Source organism: Pteropus vampyrus, unplaced genomic scaffold, assembly GCF_000151845.1.
Source record: "Pteropus vampyrus isolate Shadow unplaced genomic scaffold, Pvam_2.0 Scaffold461, whole genome shotgun sequence".
In the NCBI taxonomy this organism is placed as follows: Eukaryota; Metazoa; Chordata; class Mammalia; order Chiroptera; family Pteropodidae; genus Pteropus; species Pteropus vampyrus.
In genome coordinates, this window is record NW_011889242.1 from 1,151,678 (window position 1) to 1,172,832 (window position 21,155).

A 21,155-nucleotide genomic window follows, 5' to 3' on the forward strand; every position below is an offset into this window, starting at 1 on the left:
ACCATTTGTTTTATTTCCATGAAGAGTCAGAGATGTTTTATTTAGGAAGAAGTCTAGTACCTGTGGATGAAATGATAATAATATCTGGGATGACTTGCTTTGAAATACGTAGTGGAAGAGGGAGAGGGAGAAGGGATGAAGACGAAACTAGAGTGACCATATGTTAAGTTCATTATATATTCTTTGTACTTTATTATCTGTTTGAAATTTTCATGATAAAAATTACAAAAAGGAAACACTGTAAATCAATGATGGTGTGGCTTTATGTTGAAATATTGTAGCCATTACAGTAACACTTAAGAAGAATTTTAATGATGTGATATTAGTAAGAAAATCCGGAAGTCTGTCTTCCTTATATGGGGTGTCTATGCATGTACTAACGTTTGCATAGAAAAAATATTGGAAGGAAATACATTGAAACATTAACTGTCATTATCCTTGGTTGGTGTGACTATGGGCAGTTTTCTCCTCTGTATCTTCCAAATTTTCTACAGTAAACAAGAAAAAAACAATTTCTGAAAAACTTTTTTGGGGGGAGAAAGGAGCCAAATCTGCATTGTGTAAATTGGTGAAGCATTTGTTGCAGTTATCTGTTTTCTATTAAATTGCTCCACTCAGGGATTAAATAAATGCCTGTGTGGTTACTAACCTTGAGCTGTGGACATGTTTGGGGCTGGACTGCCCTGTACTCTGCCTGGGAATCTGTCTTTGCTGGGGTTTGTGTGGGCAGGAGAGGTCATGGGCAATAGCAGTCACCACCACTGTGTTACTCCCTGTTAACTTCAGTTACATGCTTCCTTAACATGAATTTCCATCTAGTTTTAGTGAGCTGGACATGATTTCCACGAGGGTGATGGACTTTAAGCTTCGGGAGGCCGCTGAAGGCCTTGGGGAAGACAGTTCAGGTAAGGCCTTTGCTTCCCCTGTTTTTCTTTTCTTTTAGGGGATGTTATATTCTCTGCTGAGCTAAATTCCAGGCCCATGAATCACCATCTCAAAACATGTCCTAAGAGTTACCCAACCAATTGATTGGTTTACTATTATTCATATATTGCCATTCATGTCCTCATAGAGTTGAGAAATTGACATTAAAAAACATTAATTTCACCACAGTGTCCCTTTTCCATAGATTAGCTATTTATACTCACCTGGTTTTGGTAACAAAGATCTCTCTCTCTCTCTTCTTTAAAGTCAAAATGCTAGTGGTCATTTTTTTATATACATATAGCTCAGGAGGAACAGCTTTCAATAATATTAAATCCTAGCTGCTGTTAGCTTCAGATGCTAACCTCATTAAAGACTCCATTTCATATTTATAGGTATATTTTTCTTATTATTCCATATTGAAGCTACTTTTTCTCTGTCACATTTCAAGAGATACCAAAAATAATAATAATAATAAAAAGATATAATGTGAGGTTTTTAAAATTAACCCTGAGGGGAAAAAATGAGTTTCAAAATTTCTCATATTATGGGATTCTGAATTATTATTTTTTTTAACAAGTAACAGCAACTATTATTTGAAGAAGTAGTTCATTAGCCTGAAACAACTTCCATAGATGCTAGTTTGGGGCACTTATAGAAGTCACCATGAAGAATCAATTTTTAAAAAGAGAGAAACTAAATATTTTTTTTCCTCAAATAATAATGAGCTAAGTTATTCAGACTAACCCCTTCCATTTAAAATTTTAAAATTCTAGACAAGACTATGGCCATGCCACCCTGAACATGCCCGATCTCATCTGATCTCAGAAGCTAAGCAGGGTCGGGCCTGGTTAGTACTTGGATGGGAGACCACCCAGGAATACCAGGTGCTATAGGCATTTAAAAAAATATTCTAGATAAGAGCATTCTTTAAAAAATCTTTTTAAAAGTAAAGAATAATGAGGCCAGAATTTTTTTTTAAATAGTAATCCAGAGAGATAAATGAGCATGGAAGCCACTTTTGCCCTCAGATCATTTACTAATCTCATTTTCATGTCTTCATGGAGTGGAAGGTAAGGGAGAGGGTCAGAATGAAAGTACAGGCCTCGTCAAGGTGGGCTATCTAACAGAAGACTCTCCTACAATAAGCTGGGAGGCCATGGAGCAACAAAATCTGAATAAGAGCAAACCAGAGGTAAATCAACCCTTGTATGGATTTGTAGCTTGAGTTTTCATTCCATGGGTAATTCTGAGAATTTCAACCCTTGAACTTGGCTATTAGTATTTCTAGCCTGGCTGTGACCCCAGGTACCTGGTAAAAGCAAACAGTCTTCTCTAAAGTAATGTGCCTTCTAACTAGACTTCAAGTTATTACAGAAAATAATATTTTCAGTACCATGACAAACATGTAATCAGTGATAACCAGGTATATAAGGCAGTAAGGCACCATTAACGAGAACCAACACATATGAGTTGAATTGTAAGCCTCCAAAATTCATACATTGAAGTCCTGATCCCCAGTATCTCTGAATGTGACTATATTTGGAAATCAAGTCTTTGCAGACATAGTTAGTTAAGATAACACGAGGTTATACTGGAGTAGGGTGGGCCCTAATCTAATGTGACCAATGTCCTTACAAAAAGGAGAAATGTGGACACATATACACACACACACACAGGGAGAATACCATGTGAAGATGAAGTCAGAGACCAGGGTGATGGCATCTACAAGCCACATGCTACCAGCAAACCATCAAAAGTTAGGGGAGAGACATGGATAGATTTCTCTATCACAACGCTTTGAAGGAACTAACCATGCCAAAGACACTTTGATCTTGGACTTCTAGCCTCCAGAACAATTGTGAGACTATAACAAATCTATTGTTTAAGATACCCAGTTTGTGGTGCTTTGTTATGGCAACGCTAACAACTGATACACGGCAGAAACAAGGGCAACGGACACACAAAGTCATCAAATATCAGAATTATCAAATATGTGCTATAAAACAAACATACACCCTGTGTTTGAAGATAATAAAAGTTAGAAAATATCTGGGAAAAACGGGGAACTATAAAAAGTGTTATAGCACCCAACTACTGCTATAAAGCAAGATAAAGAAATAAAAGGGATACTGATGGAAAGAGGAAATAAAACTGTGATTATACAAATTATCAAAAAAGTACCTAGAACTCTCAAGGAACTTTAGCAAAGTTGCACTATACAAGGTCAGTATTTAAAAAAATCAATTGTATTTCTATATACTAGCAATGAACAATTAAATAATTAAAAATTTTTAAAGTGCCATTTACAATAGCACCCATAAAAAGAAATACATAGGTATATATCTAACAAAATGTATACAAGATCTATATACGGAAAAATATTTTTTTTAATTGTTTAAATTAATCAACAAAGACTCATGTACAGGGAGAGATGTACTATGTATTATAGACTGAATATTTGTGTCCGTCCAAAATTCATATGTTAAATACTAACCCCCCAGGTGGTGGCATTTGGAGGTGGGCCTTTGGGAGATAATTAGGTCTTGAGGACAGAGCCCTTATGCGTGGAATTAGTGGCCTTACAGGAAGAGGCCAGAGAGCCACTCGCTCTCTTTCTGTCATGTGAGGACATGATGAGAAGTCGGCAGTCTGCAACACGGAAGAGGGCTCCTCACCAGAACCCCACCACCATGCCAGCATCCTGAGCTCAAACCTCCAGTGTCCAAAACAGTGAGAAATAAATTTCTGTTATTTATAAGCCACCCAGTCTGTGGTACTTTATTATAGAAGCCCGAACAGACTAAGATAACATTTTGTTTTGGATTGGAAGACTCAGTATTAATAAGATGTCATTTCTCCCCAAACTGAGCTACAAAATGATGTATTGGTACATGTGGGGGAAGAGTACAATGTTGATAAGTCAACAATGAAAGGGAGGAGCACAGTTCAATATTCTATAGCAAGAATATTGACCAGTAATCATTTGATTTCCATGGAGAATCAGAGATTTTTTCATTTAGGAAGGAAGCAAGTCCACATGGATGAAATGATAATAATCTGAAATGATTTGCTTTGAAATAACCTGGCGAAGATGAAGGAGAGCAGGGGTAAAGATGAAACAGTTAAAATCCCAGCAAGATATTTTTCCAGTGTTGACAAGCTGATTTGAAAATTTACATGAAAGAGCAAAAGAACCAGAATAGTGAAAACATTTGAAAAAAGAACAAAATTAGAGGGCTCACATTACCTGATTTCATGACCTTCTGTAAAGCTATAGTAATTAAGCCAGTGGATATTGAGGATAGATGCATAGAGACAGATAGGAGAAAACAGAGTCCAAAACTAGACCCAAACAAATATGGTCAATTGATTTTTGTTACAAAGATGTAGCAATAATTCAATAGAGAAAGAATTGTCTTTTCAAAAGATAGTGCTAGAGAAATTGAAATTTATATGTAAAAAAATTGACATATACCTCATAGATTATACAAAAATTACTTTAAAATACATTATAAGCATAAATATAACAGTATAAAACCTTTAAAAGAAAACATAGGAGAAAATATTGATGACTTGGGATTAGGTAAGTCTTCTTAGAGATGACATTTTAGTCTCTAAAAGAAAAAATTGGTAAATTTGACCTCATCAAAATTTTAAACTTTTGTTCTGTGAAAGATACTATTAAGAAAATAAAAGACAAGTCAAAGACTGGGAGAAATATTTGCAAATCACACTTGACAAGAGATTAGTATTTAGAACTCTCAAAATTCAACAGTAAGAAAATAACCCAATTAAAAAGTAGGCTTTACCTAAGAAGATATACAGATGGCAAATAAGCACATGAAAAAGTGCTCAACACTTACAGTCATTAACCAATGCAAATTAAAACTACAATGAGATACCACTATACACCTATTAGAATTGCAAAACAAAACCACGCCCAACAATAACAAATGCTGAGATGCAGAACAACTGGAGCTCTCATATATTGCTGATGGTAATACAAAATGATACAACCATTTTGGAAAATATTTTTGCAGTTTCTTATAAAATTAAATATACACTTAGTTTATGACCCAGCAATCCCACTCTTAGCTGTTTAGTTAAGAGAAATGAAAATTTATGTTACATAAAAACCTACAGCAACTTTATTCATAATTGCTAAAAACTGAAAAGAACCCCAGTATCCTTCAGCTGCCCAGTGGTTAAACAAAGTGCTATATCCATACAATGGAACAGTACTCAGCAATAATAAGGAACAAACTATTGATTGACGTAGCAACATGTATGAATCTCTTACGGCATTGTGCTAAGTGAAAGAAGCCAGAATCAAAAGGATTCCTACTCTGTGAATCAATCCATATGACACTCTGGAAAAGGCAAAACTATAGGAACAGAGAACATATCAGGGGTTAAAGACGGGAAGGGTTTGGCTACAAAAGGGCATCAGGAGGGGTGATGGTACAGTTCTGTATCTGAATTTTGGTAGTGATTATGCAACTCTGTGCACATCAAAAAGACTGAGTTTTACTGTATGTAATTTTAAAAATAATGTTTTAAATGATGTACCATATTTGAAAAACAATCAAATGGGTTTTCTAGAAATAAGTATTTTATTACAATTAAAAACTCAGTAGTGAATTTAATAGCAAATAATATCAGTTCAAGATAGATCACAAGAAAGCATACAGAATGTAGCATAGAATGGTAAAAAAAAAAATGGAAAATTCAGAAGAGAGGACAAGAGGCATAGAGATAAGTGAAAGGGCATAAGATACATTTAAGCACAGTCTCAGGAAAAGAGAGAATAGCTGAGAATTTTCTGGAATTGATTTAAAAAAAAAAGACCCACTCCACAGATTTAAGAAACCTGATAAATCCCAGGAAGGATAAATAAAAGAAAATTCACATAGAGTGGAAAATATAGAAAATCAAAGATAAGAGGAAAAATCTTAAAATTAGTCTGAGGAAAAAAAAAAGACAGATGACCTTGAAGGGTACAAAGAATTGATGACTGACTGCACAACCACATGAGAAGCCATAAAACAGTGAAATAATGGCTTCAATATTATTGAAAGAAAACTTTAGAAAAAAATAATTGCCAACCTAGAATGTTATACCTAGGAAAATGTATGTTTTAGGAATGAAAGAGAAATGAAGACATTTTCAGACAAATAAGAACCGAGTTTGTCACCAGCAGACCTTTACTAAAGTAGATTCTGAAGGAATCCGCTTCAGGCAGAAGGAAAATCATCCTAGATGAAAGGTCTGAAAAAAGAAACTATAAGCAAAGGAAAAGAGAAACAAGTGAATGCATCTAAATATACATGGAATGATGCCTTTTGGGTTTTTTTAAAGTTCAGAACAAAAACAGTAGGGCATAAAAATAGTATTAAGGTAATCTAAGTTCCTTGCCTTGTCCTGTAATAGAATGTGTAGAATAATTTCTAGGGAAAATCACCAAAAGAAAAACAGAGATTAAAGGCAAAGTTTACAAACTAGAAGTGGGAAGAAATGGAATAATTTTTTAAAGTCAGTTAATCCGAAAGATGATAAGGAAATTAAGAAAAAGCACCTAAGACAGTAGACTTGTTTTTATTAACACATCAGTAACTACAGTGAGTATAAGTAGCCTACTCAATTAATTTTCCAATTAGAAGTTAAAGATCATCCAATTGGATTTCTAAGACTCTAATTCTCTTAATTATAAGAATTCAGAAAAGTTAAAGATAAAAGGATAGAAAAACATGTACCTTGCAAACACCAGACAAAAGGAAGCCGGCATCACTATATTAATAGCAGTCAAAATAAAATGTAAGACAAAAAAGCATTACTAAAATTAAAGAGGGCATTTCACAAAAGGTTCAGTTCCCCTGCAAGATAATAAATTTACCTTTCTATGTATTACATAATTTTAAAAGTTAGAGTAGTTATATAAAGATAAAATCTATAGTGAACTTTTTAATACACCTTATCAGTAATTGATAGAACAAGTGTATTAAAAATTAAAGATACAAACTATTTAGACAACACAATTTAAAAAGGCTTTGTCCTAACAGAAATATATTAAACATTGAAAAATACATTATTTTCAAACACATTAAGAACATTTACAAATTTATGGTAGGCCATAATGCAAGTCTCAACAAATTTGAACAGATTCAAATCATACACGGTATATTCTCTGAGCACAATACAATTAAGTTAGAAATCAGAAATGGAAAGATAAGAAAATCCTCAAGTGCTTAGAAAGTCCCTAAAATTAATAAAGCTGCCTAAAAATTAATAAGCTAACTATTCATCTCAAGAAGTTTAAAAAGATAGCAAAGTAAATCTGAAGAAAGTAGGAGGAAGGAAAGGATAAAGATAAGAATAAAAATGAATACAATAAAAAAACAAACATTTAGTAGAAAGAATTATCAAAGCCAAACTTTTTTAAGGCAAATAGAATCGACAAACCTCTGATAAAGGAAAAAGACAGAGAGGCAAAGATAATTAATATCGGGGCTGAGAAAGAGAACTTTATTACAGATGGTATGGATGATAAAACAATAAGAGGATGTGATTAATATCTATATGCCAGTAAATTAGAAAATTTGGAAAAAATTGATTCCTAGCAAAATGTAACTTAATAAAACAGAATCAAGAAACAGAAAACCTGTATTGGCCCTGTCACCATTAAAGAAGTTGAATTAATAAGTTTCTGTGTCATAGACTCTCATTGAGAACCGTCACTTAACAACATAATCGTTTTGTGATTATGAAGGTAAGCAAACTTCCACTATGAAGTTAAGAAGATTTTGCTGTAGCACTGGATTCCCTTTGGGCAAGGATTTACTCAATTATGGGAAATCCTAGTAGATAATTCTAAGAAATTCTCTACATTAGGGAGCATTAATATAAACCAAATGTAAAGACTACATTTTTTTTTAAGAATTCAGCTTATTTACTTAAAAACAAATTGTTCTAGCAGATTTTCAGGATATATTAGACAGCCTACAATGTGGCATCCTTCTATTATTAGTTCTTGTAAATTCGGAAGGAAAGGGATAACTCTAGATTGAGCTGCTATTGTGAAATCACAGGATCCCGGATATGACAGAGTTTGTGAGTGAGAATGCAGGAGACAGCATGCTTGCGAGTGTTTGTGATATTGTAACGGTACGGGAAGCATGGTCGAGTCAGGCTCAGCGCTGCTACCACCATTTGATGATTTTTCTCACCCAAAGATGTTAGCTCCTCACTGTCCTTGGCACTGTCTTGAGCACCTCTGGTCCACAAAGCTGGACCTCTCCCGACTGTCCTTGGTGTTCAGGGCCATGCTAAATGAAGCGCTTAAGATTATTTTGAAAAATAATTTGGGTTATGACATGGCCTTTACCTCATCAGTTTTTACTTCCTGCTTTTGACTATATATATTTCAGAGATTAAAGTTTGGTTTCAAGCAAGAGGACAGTCGCTCGTGCTTCGATTCTGTGATCTTGCTCCAGAGCTTTCCTGGTTGGCTCTTTTGTTAAATGTCCAAAACAGTCAGAAATCAAGATTTCTTTCCAGATGTGCAGAAGTGATACCCCAAGAACTTCTCTGTACCAAAAAAAAAAAAAAAACTGTCAGGAGCAAGTCATTGAGGCATGGACAAAAATCCTGCTTTCCCCCTTCCCGAGCATGTCTCACACAGGCTTAGTAAGTGCTCTGTGCGTTCCTTCTTCACAGGAAAGAAAAAATCCAAATTCAAAACATTTAAGAAGTTCTTCGGGAAGAAGAAGAGGAAGGAATCACCTTCATCCACAGGAAGTAGCACCTGGAAGCAAAGTCAGGCGAAGGATGAGGTCGTCGCCATGGAGTCAAGGGCAGTGGGCTATGACTCAGAGGATGAGCTAGAGTAAGTTGCTTATCGCATCCTCTGGGCTTATATTCTGTGGTGGGGCCTGTGTGCCGAAACACTCTGTATTGTTGTCTTGGTAACTTGCTGGGTTTCTGAGCCTGTTTTCTGGGTTCTCCCACTGATGTTGTGCCATTCTGTCTTTTCATACATGGGAGTGGAGAACATTGCGGGGAAATTATTAGGTGCCTGCCATGTGCCAGGTGCTGCATATATTAAATGTCTGTGGTCACTGTGGGACAGGAAGTAAGGTATACCACTTTACAAACTAGCACACCAAGCTTTAGCAGAATTTTGGAGAAGTTGCCCAATATCCTACAGCTGAAAGTGGCACGATAGGGATAAGAGCCCTGATTTAATTTGGCCTAAAACTCTTTTGAGGGCCTGGATACTATACCAGAAAATGTTCAGGGTTAGGGGGTAGGGGGCTTTTGCTGTTCTGTCTTAGAAAAATCATCCCAGAATACTGTTGAGAAGAACAGATTCTGTAGGTATGAAACTTTGGGGAAGCCTAGTGGAGGAATCCTTATTTTTAGAACTTGTATTTCACCAAAATATAGTTATAATACATATACTCCAGTTATTCTAGCAGTTATATCTGTGAGTAAAAGGAAAGAAAAGACCAGGTTTTTTGCCATGCCAACTTTTATGTTTCCTTCTAAACAACTTTGGCCCTTAATTTGAAGATAAAACTCTTCAGAGGCATAATGACCCTCAAGATTGGGGAATAGGCCATGCTGAGGAGGGTCACAGACTTCAGCATCCCAGCGATGGTGTCCTGTTCCCTCCACCCCCAGCACCACTCCTCCCTCCTGTTTCCAGCCTCCTCCCTGGTTTTTAAAGGAGTAGAAATTACACTGACCACTTGGTGGCACCAAATGACTGAAGAGGAAAGATTTGAGTGTTTCCTTCAGGTATTTTTGTTTGTTTTGTTTTCGATGGTAGCAGGATGCTCTCCTCGCACCTTGAGAAGTATGGGGAGGATGCACTGAACACAGATTTTTAAAATCAGTGTGCTCCAAACTCTTGGGGAATGAGACGTTATCGTGATAACAGCACTACTTAATAAATTTCCTCACTGGGCCAGCTCCCGGAAAACTGTAACCCTCACCTCACCCACTCCTATCTCTTGAACACACAGTTCTGGTCTTGGGGACAGAGGCCCAGGCAGGAGTATGGCAGGTGGGATGAGCGGGTGCAGAATGACCTGTCCATTTGTCCGTCTCCTGTTTATCACTGGAGCCCATGAGAAGTGGGGACAGTGTCCTTTTCATCTTTATATCCCCAGCACCTAGCAAGGGCCTGGTCCCCAGTTACTGGTAAAGTTTTGCTGGATCGATGCTCAGAAAGGAAGCTTGAGGGCAGAATATAACAAGGCCCGGGAAGTACAAATAAGGATTTTTAGAGAGCAGGGCGGTGGGGAGGCGAGATCATAAAGGCATCCCTTAGCCTCTGGGAGTCTGTGTCTTCTAGCTCTGCAGCAACTTCTCATCCATCACATATTAAAGCTTATGGGACCCTGTGGGTTTGAAAAGCTGACCCCAATCTATTGTGTCTGTATGGTTATGCTTCTTAAGTCTCTTAATCTATAACGGTTCCCCTTTCTCCTTTGTTTTATGTCATTAATCCTTTGGATGAGCAAGGTCATTTGCTTTGCAGAATATCCCGCTTTCTGGCTTTGCTTTCACTCAGTATGATAGAACTCATTCTTATATTCTCGGAATTTCTTGTAAAGTATTAGGGGGATCTAGATAGTTGATTAGATTTAGGTTCAAGATAGTACTGGATACTTACTGTCACACCACATCACAAGGCACATAACTTTCTGGCTGTCCCACTTCTGGGGGCTCTGAGACTGAGCACTGGGCAGGGCTCCTCACTGTGTTTCCTCCACCAATTGCTTTAACACCCATTGCACATATCCATCATTTCATTGCAAAATGGTGGTTTTTCTAATTCTGTCATTCAGTCTACATGTGTCAGCTGGAATTTTTCTATGAAGAAGCTCTTTCCTTTATCAAGGGCTTGGTGGCTCTCAAATATAGTTTGTACAGGAGAGGCAGGATAATGTTTGGAATAATGATTTCTTTCTATTGATTCACCATCAGACTCATGACCTGCTACCCTAGCAACTCCCAACACTGACCAATGAGTTTTGTTTTTTTCATTTCTTCTTTCTTGAATATAGTTGTGAATGCATGAATTTTTATATATTTGGTTTGCTTTAACCCATGACAATTTTTATTCATTTTTATCCTCATATCGTCCCATCTTATGCTATTGAGACTCACTTCAAATTAGCTACTGAGTTGTTTTGACATGACCCCATTTGTCTTTGCATCCTTGCTTTCTTGCACAATGAGAAATCTTGGGTTCATTTTGTACATTTCCCACCCTAAACCTGTAATCAGCCATTTCTTCATAGGATTCTAGTTTCTTTTGGTGTGACATAATTTTGAGAGCCACAGTCTGGTCGTCAGGAATGATGATTGCTAGTGAGTTGGCTGTCCCCATCTTCTAGACTCACCAGTACATACAGCTAGGAAAGACGCTTTATTTTTAAAGAGAAATATAAATCATTAATTTCCAGATATTTCCAGTTTAAATTTTATAAGACAAAATTTTTACTTCTTTGTTTGAATTCACTTTTTTTTATTGCAAATCTTGGTTCCGTATGATATTAGTAAAATTATTTATTTTCTTCATTGTACAGTACACTTACAATAATTTTATTATCTTCTTTTCCCACACAGAGTTTATATACTATACAGATTGTTCTGCACTTTTTTAAAAAAGCAGTATTGCTACTACTAAGAGAGCAATTTGATATCTTTGTGGGTTTTGTTCTTAGAATTTATCCTGTTACAGATATAGAATTAAAAGTTACTTGGATGTCGAGTTAATCACTTTTCTCTGTGTGGTTATACCCACAACCTAATATAAAATTAGGCTTGTTTCTGATTGTTTTCTAGTTTTAGAGATCGTTTTATTTCCGTTTTTGTTTGATTTTTGCCTTTTAACCATGTAAATCGTTTACATAGCTTCCAAGGCAAAGTTGTAGGTGTAGGGTACCTTGGCACCCTGTCTCCCATCTTGTTCTCTCCTTCTCTAGAAGGAAATCAGTTTTATTAATTTGTTACTTATCCTTTTATTTTTATTTTAAAAAATATAAGCAAATACATCTATTCACATATGTTCATATATATTCGCACACCGAACTGACACTCCACAAATGTTTTGCGCTGTTTTTTTTTTCCTTAGTGTAGTCTGCTGCTGCCCGTGTACAGGTTACAGACATCCTCCTCACTCATTGGTCCCCCCATATCAAGTTCCACAATTTATTCAGACACCTCCTGAGGGACGTTTGGATTGCCCCCAGTGTTTTGCTCCCATAAGCATTGCTACAGTGAATGGCCTTGTGTTTCTGCGGAGGCTTTTTCACACTGTCTCAACACCCAGTTCGGCCCAGAGGAGGCCTTAGAGCAGTGATCATAGTTTCCAAAGGGTGTGGCCGCAGGCAGCCCACTGAAGGCGGGGAAACCCAAGTGTGCCTGTGTCCTTTGTGACAAGAGCTGCCATTGTGAGAGGGCCTGCCTGGTGCTTTCGCTTGGCCTGATTCCCTCCCAGAAATGTGAAGACACACTCTTCTAGAACCCTGGGTTCCCCACTTGCAGGCTCATTATTATGGGCTAGAAAGAAGTTAGACAGCATCACTAGCCAACACGACTAGGTCTGCAGTGCAGCAGGGCCATGCCTAAGAGTTCCTAATGCCTCACGGAGGTCAGGGTGCCCAGGGATAGGTGGCGGAGGACGGTCATGGTGTACAAGATGGCCAGTCTGCAGGGGGTGGGGGGTGCTTTCCTTCCTTCATCGTTGGGTCTTAATCACCTCCTTCCACCTATTGTTCAGACAGCCACTGCTGCTAGGAAAATATGACAGCTAACTCCCATATCCTCTTGGGACATTTTGCAAATGTCCTGTGGGTGCAGTTCCAAACTGGGGCCTTGAGCTTGGGCCTGGGGAAAGGGCTGGGATGGTGATGACAGAAAGGCCCACCACCTACACTCCAGGACCTAGGCACACAGGTTGGATTGCACAGATGATACTAAGTAAAGAAAAGGGGATGTGGCTTTGCAGGCGGCAATTGTCATTTCAAACCCAGCCATGAATCTGTACTTCAGACCTCCTTGTGAGGGTGCCTCCAGGAGGCCGGCCCTCAGCCCTCAGCCCACCGAGGGGCTGCATGTTTGCCCACAGCGGTGACTTCACGTTCCCGGGCAACCCTGCCAGCCAGTCGAGGCCCCCATCTGGGACCTCATACCTTGTCAAATCTCGGTTTTTCAATTAATAAAAAGAATACTCACAATCTTCAGATCTGTTAGGAAAATTCCTGTCTCTACAACACTCCTAATAGTTGACTGTGGTATTTGACAGGATGGGGATAAACTGGAATCAGGACCAATTCAAAAATGAATGCAGCCAAGGGCTTGTGGTACCCAGGGCCATCAACCCCAGTGCCCCTTGCTGTTCGTCCTGAGGACCCAGCTGAGAGGTGACGTGAGCAGAGTTTCACAGTGTCTCTTTCTCCTAGGGAGTCAAGGGGTGCTTTGGGTGGCCGGGCCCTCTCACACGACAGTATTTTCATTCCCGAGTCGGGACAGGACCCTACACGGCCTGTGCGGGTGTTTTCCCAAGAAAACGTTTGTGACCGGATTAAGGCTCTGCAGGTAAACTTTTCCTTGTCAGTGACACTTGGTATGTATGTCGCACATGAATCGAGAAGTTTTAAAATCATTTCCACTTGCTTTATCTGATATATTTTGGGGTATAATTGCGTGCACGTCACAGCTCTCCCAAGACACTCCAAGTGAGTTATGACTGGATCCCATCTCATTCTAAGTTATAAACACTCATTTTCAAGGCTGTGGCAGCCGCTCTTTGGGTTCAGTCTCCCGCCCCAGGTGAGGGTGTCAAAATATCTCCTGAATGAATGAATTGGGGCAGGAGGGTTTGTTGATAAAAGTCACTGATGAAAACAAGAGCAAATGTTCTTTATTCCAATCCAGTTAAAAATACAGTGTAATGTGAAAATGGGACCACCACCTCCAGGCGGCCTTCCTGCCAAGCGGGGAGATGACGCCGGCATGAGTTCTGAAGACGACGGTCTGCCCAGGAGCCCCCCAGAGATGTGCCTGCTGCACGATACCGGTCCCGGTACAGCCATAAAGGCAAGTGCAGCCTGCACTGCCTACACCTCCGTCCACACCCACGGCAGGGGCAGCTGGGGCCTCTGGTGGCCTCTATGCTCCCCTGAGATTCCTGTGCCAGGTGTGGCCAGGAGGTAGTCCCGCCCAGGGCACTGGAGCCCACAGTTGGTATTTATTTTCATTCTTTGAGCAGAAATTCAGGTCTTGTTGGGAGATAAGGTTTTGGTAGCATTCTTCGTAATGGCTAGAGATCTGATACAATCAACCCTAGACCTTGTTTTTCCTGTCTGAGCAGATGACCAGAGCAGTGTCCCTTCTCAAAGAGTGAAACGCCTTTGTTTCTGTTCTCTGTTGTCATGACACTTGGCCGGAGGACAAGGGAGTGGTGAACATACTTGGCTTCATCTAGGCTCCCATGTCTGAGGGAGGGTGATTCGCACTTGCTGGGCACGGGGAGGAGTGGGTGATGGGGTGCCAGTAAACAGGGCGGCAAGATCAGTTCCACAGGCAGCAGCGGTGTGCACGGCCTCTGCAGGGTGGGGAGCTCATCCCGGATGCCGCCTTCCCCTGTGGGAACCCATGAGGAAGCACTGAGTTCCTTCTCCTGTATGAACAACATGGCTTACAGTGTTGCCATTTTAAGTCTATTCGAGGTATTTGTGCATAAATGATCCTTTTCCTTTCTGGACAAGCAGCTGAGGGTTGGGTAGAGTTAGAGTTATCCACTTATACTGAAGACTGGAAAGCAAACAAAGGCCAGAATCCATTGTTTATAGCCACACACATGCCCCGACCATCCTTGGAGCAGTCACTTCTGTCCTGGTCCAGGGCCTTTTGCAGTGAAATCTCAGGGTTTCGTTGTGACTTGGAGTCTTGCAGATTCTGTGCTGCTCTGAAATATATAGTCAGTAGTCACTTCAGCCTGGCCAGCCAGAGGCCCCCTTGCAAAGGCGGGGGAAGGAATATCTACCCAACTCATGTGCACTCGTAGATTCCCAGGGGGTCACTGATGGAAGGAATGGGAGAGACTGTGGTGTGGCCGAGCGTAAACATGCCGCAGGGCCGGAGGTTCACCCCAAGCTGGCTAGAGAACTGCTCTGTCCAGAATTCTGCTCTGGCGTGAGCCTGACCCTGCTTGCTCCACGAGCAGTATCTGAGAACAGTGGGCTACCCACACCCATTGTCCCACCTGTAGGACAAGGAAGACAGGACAAGGAAGACAGTCTCATGTCCTGGACTTCAAGCCAGCCTTTCACCCCTTAAAATACTGGAGGGGAAGTCGACAGGCTTGTGGCCGTTGAAGGTGTAATTACTACGTGACAGACATATCTCGCATTCTCAAGTGCAGTTTCAGGGTCCCCAGCCTCAGGTCCAGATGTGACCATGTGTGTTTCAGGGCCATGTTGCGGGGCAGATGTCTGACTCGCCCCCATTCCATCCCATGGTGCGCTCTGATGTGCAGAGCACCGTGTTTCTCTGCGTTTGGCTGGGACACACAGTGTAAAGAACACTTTCTAACTCCATCCCCTGGGGAGTGAGCCCAGCTCCAAACCCGTGATGCTATGATGCTCGGATCTCAGACTTAGCTGAGCAGGGGCCATTTGTGCCAGTGGGACTGGCCTCGTCCTTCTCAACACCCCTCCTGTGAGGGCGATGTGTTTTTTTGAATGTTCAGAGATTTAATCAACTGTTGGGCAATATGAACATTGCACTAGCTTCATAGGCAACCAAAATTTGAGCCTTTAAGACTTAAAAAAAATAGATAATCTTTATCCTCAAGGTTTTGAAGACACAATGATGGTATTTTGTGCCCTGAAGGTATTTTGGGCACAGTAGACTGATAGAGAGAGGAACAATGCACTCTTTAAATGTGTTTATATAACATATGGTATTTGATACAATGGTGCCTTCAATCCCAAAAGGATAGGGTTGTAGGCTGTTTAATTTTTTCCTGCTGTGACACCTTCCACAGGCTCACATGCTAGACAGAGAAACTTAATGAAGATTATTGTGAAAAAAGGTGTTCAGAAACAATACCTGATGTCACTGCCAAGGTGCTATTTCCTGGCAGAAGGAGTGTTTTCAGGAAATGCATGGAATTACTTTGAAAAATTTTATTACCACATGAGGTAGCAATTGATGAAACGTAATTTGGTGATTTTTTTAAGGTAAAATTATATCTAGCTAGTCTTAGTCTAGATTTGCTGCCATTAAGTAGGGAATATTGGGTAGAGGGTGACAAAATGACAAGTCTGTTTGCTCTGGGAGGTGAGGGCAGGTTGATGGAGAGGACACAGCTCTGGTGGCAAAAAAATGCACCTACCACTACAGAGCAAGCCTGCAGGCGGGTTCCGTCACCTAGAGGAGTCTCTGTCCTCAGAGAGTTTGGGAGAGAATCAGATGAAAGCAGATAAGTCAGTGTCTGTCATTCCCTCACAAGGAAAGGTCAGCTGGCTCCTAACAGCACCCCCAGCCCCATCACCCCTGCTTCGTGTCTGCTGACTGTTCCCGTGGGTGCAGTCCTCAGTGGCTGAGCCCTCTTTTTGAGGATAAACACTGTAGAGCAGTTGTCATTCAGTGTCACCCCACCCAAAACGGCCTCTGAGTTCCAGGACCCTGGGAGCCACATCCCCCAACATGGGGCCACTGTTAGATTTTTAAATCACCCACTTTCCAGAATTGTCCAGAAGCACAGATTTCAGGAAATATTGGGTGACTGGGAGCAGGCAGTGCCGGTGTGCATGGTCAGATGCTGCCGGTCGCAAATAAAAACGCCGTCACTTTCCTGCCCCTGGGCCCCACGGCTCCCGTGCCATCCTGGCGGCTGCATCACTGATTAAAGACACCTCGTCCTGAAGGGCTGGTCTCTCCAGGCCCCATGACCTCAAACCACAGTGCAGACTGAGCAGCAGGAGCTCTTCCCTGGCAGGAAGAGCCACTGTGACAGCCAGCGCGGGGGGTGCCCAGAGGTGGTTATTCAATGTCTGGGCCGTGGAGCTCCTGGCCAGTGTTCCAAGCATGGGGGCCATTGTGGAGGCCAGTGTGGGCCACACTGGGACCATCAGTTCAAGGCAGCATATATGCAGAGACCCAGGTGGAGAGGAGTCAGGGTTATAACAGGGAAACCAGAGTCCCATTTGTCACAGAAGCGACTATTCTCACGTGGTGGACTCACTGCATTTGCAGAGCAGCTCATCTTGTCTATTCTCTTAAGTCCCAGACAGTCAGGAAAAAAAACAAAAACAAAAACAAATACAGTTTTACCAAGTGTTTATATACACTGCTCCTCTAGACAAGGGGAAAGTGAAGGGTTCTGTGTGGTTTTGAAATGGACCCATCCTGCTTGTGACCACTAAGGAGAACTACCTGGGAAGGGTGTCACTGGTCCAATCTAAGGCAAATTCCAGAGACGGGAAGCCAAAGCCATGGTACAGAGGAAGCTGTGACTAGGAGTCCTATCCGTGATTTATTTAAAAAATAATTTTTCTTGCTTTTCTCCCATCAGAACCTGTGTATCTAAAACAAGAGAACTAAAATGGATTGTGTCCACTTATGACTCTTTTCCCTCATTTTAGTAAATGTCTTCCCCCAGTTGACAGGAATAAACTTTATGCTTGCATTAGAAAATATAAGAAAACTTTATGTGAACAGGAAAGCTGTGTTTCTCCCTGAGGCAGTGCCCTTGGCAGAGACGGTCCCTGAGTCAGACCTAGTCTCTCTAGCAGTGTCATCCTTCTGGCTCCCCCTGAGTTTAGCACAGATTACTGGGTATTACTCTGTGTGGGGCTCCTGGGTTTGGAAAAGCAGGTGAGCGAGACACCCCATACCCCAGGAGCCCGCTCATTCCTGTGTCTCTTTGCTGCCTCCCTCCTGAGGGCTTACTAAACCATTGAGATGCATAAAATTACGGTCTTAAGTTAAAATATAAACATGACACCACCACACACCCATCAGGATGGCTACTATAAAAAAAAAAAGCAATAACAAGTGTTGGTGAGGATGTGGAGAAATTGGAACCCTCATGCACAGTTGGTGGCAAAGTAAAATGGTGCAGCCACCATGGAAAACAGTATAAAGGGTCCTCAAAAAAATAAAACTAGAATTACCATGTGAGCCCACAATTCCACATCTGGGACCCAAAAGACTTGTAAGCAAATTTCCAAACAGATATTTTCACACCCATGTCCATAGCAGCATTATTCACAGTAGCTAAAATGTGGAAGCAACACAAGTGTCCATAGACAGGTGACTGGATAAATAAAATGTGGTGTATATATCCAGTGGAAAAGCAAGGAAATTCTGTCACATGCTACAATATGGGTGAACCTTGAGGACATTATGCTGAGTGAAATAAGCCAGTCACAAAAGGACAATACTGTATGAATCCTTATTTTTGAGGTATCTAGAGTAGGCACATTTGTAGAGACAGAAAGTAGAATGGTGGGTACCAGGGGCTGGGCCAGTGGGGAGTTCACGTTTAGTGGGGACAGAGTTCCAGTTTTACAAGAGGAAAAGTTCTAGAGATGGATAGTGGCCACAGTAATATGAATGCATTTACTACCACTGAACTATACATTTAAAATCATTAAAATGGCAAATTTTATGTGTGTTTTACTACAGTAAAAGTAAAATTGAAGATGTGGTTCCATAATGTAGCGGTTAGCACTTCTACTTTATATGCAGAAGGTCCTGGGTTTGTGTCATGCCCCAGTGGATTCATGGTCCATGGTCTACGGCCATGCCACCCTGAACAAGCCCGATGTCTGATCTTGGAAGCTGATCAGTGTCGGGCCTGGTTAGTACTTGGATGGGAGACCACCTAGGAAGACCAGGTGCTGTAGGCATAAATAATAATAAATAACAAAAAAAAAATTGGAAAATAAGCAACACCACGTAAAGCTTAATACTAATATCAAGCACCATGCTAGAGTGGAAAGTTGGTTGGTTGGTGTGTAAGCGGCAGGGTTGTGACTAAAGCCAGCAGCTCCCAGGTTCTCTCTGTACCTTGCACCTCTTCCCCGCTGAGTTTGCTCATGGGGCACAGTGGGTGCCCTCCACTGCCACTTTATGCTGACAGATGTCCTTTCAGGACACCCACTTAGACCTCTCTCAGTGGAGGAGCCTGCCTAGTTCAGTGGGCATGGAGGGATCTTAGGCTGTTGCCGTGACAACCAGAATCCCCTTCCTTCCCGGCAACACCTTTGCCCTTGGCTGTCAGTCACTCTCTGCTGAGATATCAACTACTGAAATATTGTAACTTCACAGATGGTAATTTAAAGCCACATTTCTCCAAGGGAATGAGTGCATGAAGATGCAGAACCCTCCTAGAACTGATGACAGACTGCTGAGCAGTGGGCTCAGCACATTTTGTGCCCCTGCCTGTAAGTCATGCTGCTGGGCCACACTCTCAGCTTCCAGAGACAGGACCAAGCCCACCTGCCCTTGTAGAAAGCAGGCTGGTCTGTGTCACCGGAGAAACCAGCTCTTGTCTGAAGAGCTGTGGGAGGGAGCAGGCAGTTGTCCTGCTTGGGGTGCCTGGGACACAGGTTCTCCAGGGGTCGGCCCAACACTTAAGCCCCCCAGTCATTCTCCTCTGGACCCTCGCTGTTGAGAGTAAAATGTGAAACATGTCCTCTCAGGAATACAGTGAAAAGAGGGAGCTGAAATGCTGGCTGCACCCATCCCGAGACTCAGCGCTTGCTGTGTTTGCTCCTTGTCTCCTGAAGGTCTCTTTAGTTTCGTCTTCACGGCCACCGTCTCCAGACCAGCTCTCTTCCAGCCACCTGAGCAACACGCCCGTCATCAGCGTGGACAGCAGCATGGCGCCCATGGCCGATTTCGATTATCCCCCAGAATTCTCTTCATGCCTGGACAACTCTGCAGCTAAACACAAGCTCCTGGTTAAGCCCCGCAACCAGCGGTCAAGCAAAATGAGGCGATTGTCTTCGGTAATGGGGCTTCCCTTCCACCTCCAGCCACTCGCCCCTCTGAGAAAACACCAAGGCCCCATCACCTGCCACAGGAGTTGGGGTTGTCTTTTCAACATAAATCAGATATGTCTTTCTCCTGCTTAAACACTCCATTCATTCATTCATTCATTCATTCATTTGCTCACTCATTCATTCCGCTCTGAGCTGTGAGTCTTGCCTTCCCACTGCATCCAGTGTGAAGCCCACACTCCAGGCCCTGTCTGCCTCTAGACTTCCTCTAACTCTCACTTAACACACTTTGTTCTCCTCCCTGCATCTTGAGCTCCCCAAGCTGCCCCCAACCTCAGGCCTCGTACCTGCTATATCTCCTGCTCAAGGTGCTGTTCTCCTGGCATCAGAGGGCCTCTCCCCACAGAGGCTCACCTAACCTACCTCTTTACCATCATGCTCACTTCCTTCCTAGCACTGGCCACACACAGATATGAGCTTTGGAATGTATGTGCTCACTTGTTTACTACCATCCTTCTCTGAGACTTTGTCCCAGCTGTACTTCCAGCCCTTGAAACAAGGCTGGCCACAGAGCTGATGACATTCAGTAAACATTTATTGTATACATGCATGAATGAACGAGCGAGTGACAGCAGAGGAAGCTGAACCACTAGAATGGAGAGCTGCCTTGGGGAAGGACCTGCTTAACATCAGGCACCCTTCCCCTGTAAGGACACACCTCTCTTTTCTGCCTGGGGTGGTCATCAGCTCTGGGTCCTGGGAACCGAGAACTTGCTGGTGGAGTACTCTAGCCTCAAGGTACCAGGGGTTAGAGGTCTCCATGGGATTGGTGCCTTCTGCCCTGCCTGGTGGTACCTACAGGATGTGACCCCTGAAGGAGCTTAGAGGCAGGGAGTGGGCCAGCCTGGCCAGAGAGCACAACAGTGCTGAGAAAGAGATGCTCACAGGCCAGCATTCTCTGGAAGGCCAGCATTGCTTCCCTGAAGATAAGATTGTGGGTGATGATGAAGGACCCAGGACAAACTAGGTGCTTCAGCTGGAGACAGTGGCCTGGGGCCTCTCAGGTTGCTGGGATCTCCCCGAGAGAGTGGGTTTTCCTTTGGGAATGTGGGAAGTGCCTTTGCAGCTTATGCCAGAAGGCTTGGCATGAGTTTTAAAAGGTTGACTTTTGAGGGGACAGATGCTGGAGAAAGAAGCGAG

At 41.9% G+C, this 21,155-nt stretch overlaps 1 protein-coding gene, 1 non-coding gene and 1 pseudogene across 2 annotated transcripts in view; all 3 read left to right on the forward strand.

Annotated features, from left to right (window-relative positions):
• Positions 1 to 835: 835 nt before the first annotated feature.
• KIAA1211L (KIAA1211 like) overlaps positions 836 to 21,155 on the forward strand; it is a 40,876-nt gene continuing 20,556 nt past the window's right edge. Inside the window, exons 1-5 of the mRNA XM_011382023.1 lie at positions 836 to 905; positions 8,641 to 8,809; positions 13,401 to 13,536; positions 13,876 to 14,041; positions 19,780 to 19,964. Coding sequence (XP_011380325.1) covers positions 836 to 905; positions 8,641 to 8,809; positions 13,401 to 13,536; positions 13,876 to 14,041; positions 19,780 to 19,964 — 726 coding nt within the window. The remainder of the gene's footprint in view (positions 906 to 8,640; positions 8,810 to 13,400; positions 13,537 to 13,875; positions 14,042 to 19,779; positions 19,965 to 21,155) is intronic.
• Positions 1,705 to 1,823, forward strand: LOC111732442. Its single transcript, XR_002777552.1, has one exon. It is a non-coding gene; the product is annotated as a 5S ribosomal RNA (ribosomal RNA).
• Positions 18,745 to 18,860, forward strand: LOC111732454 (annotated as a pseudogene).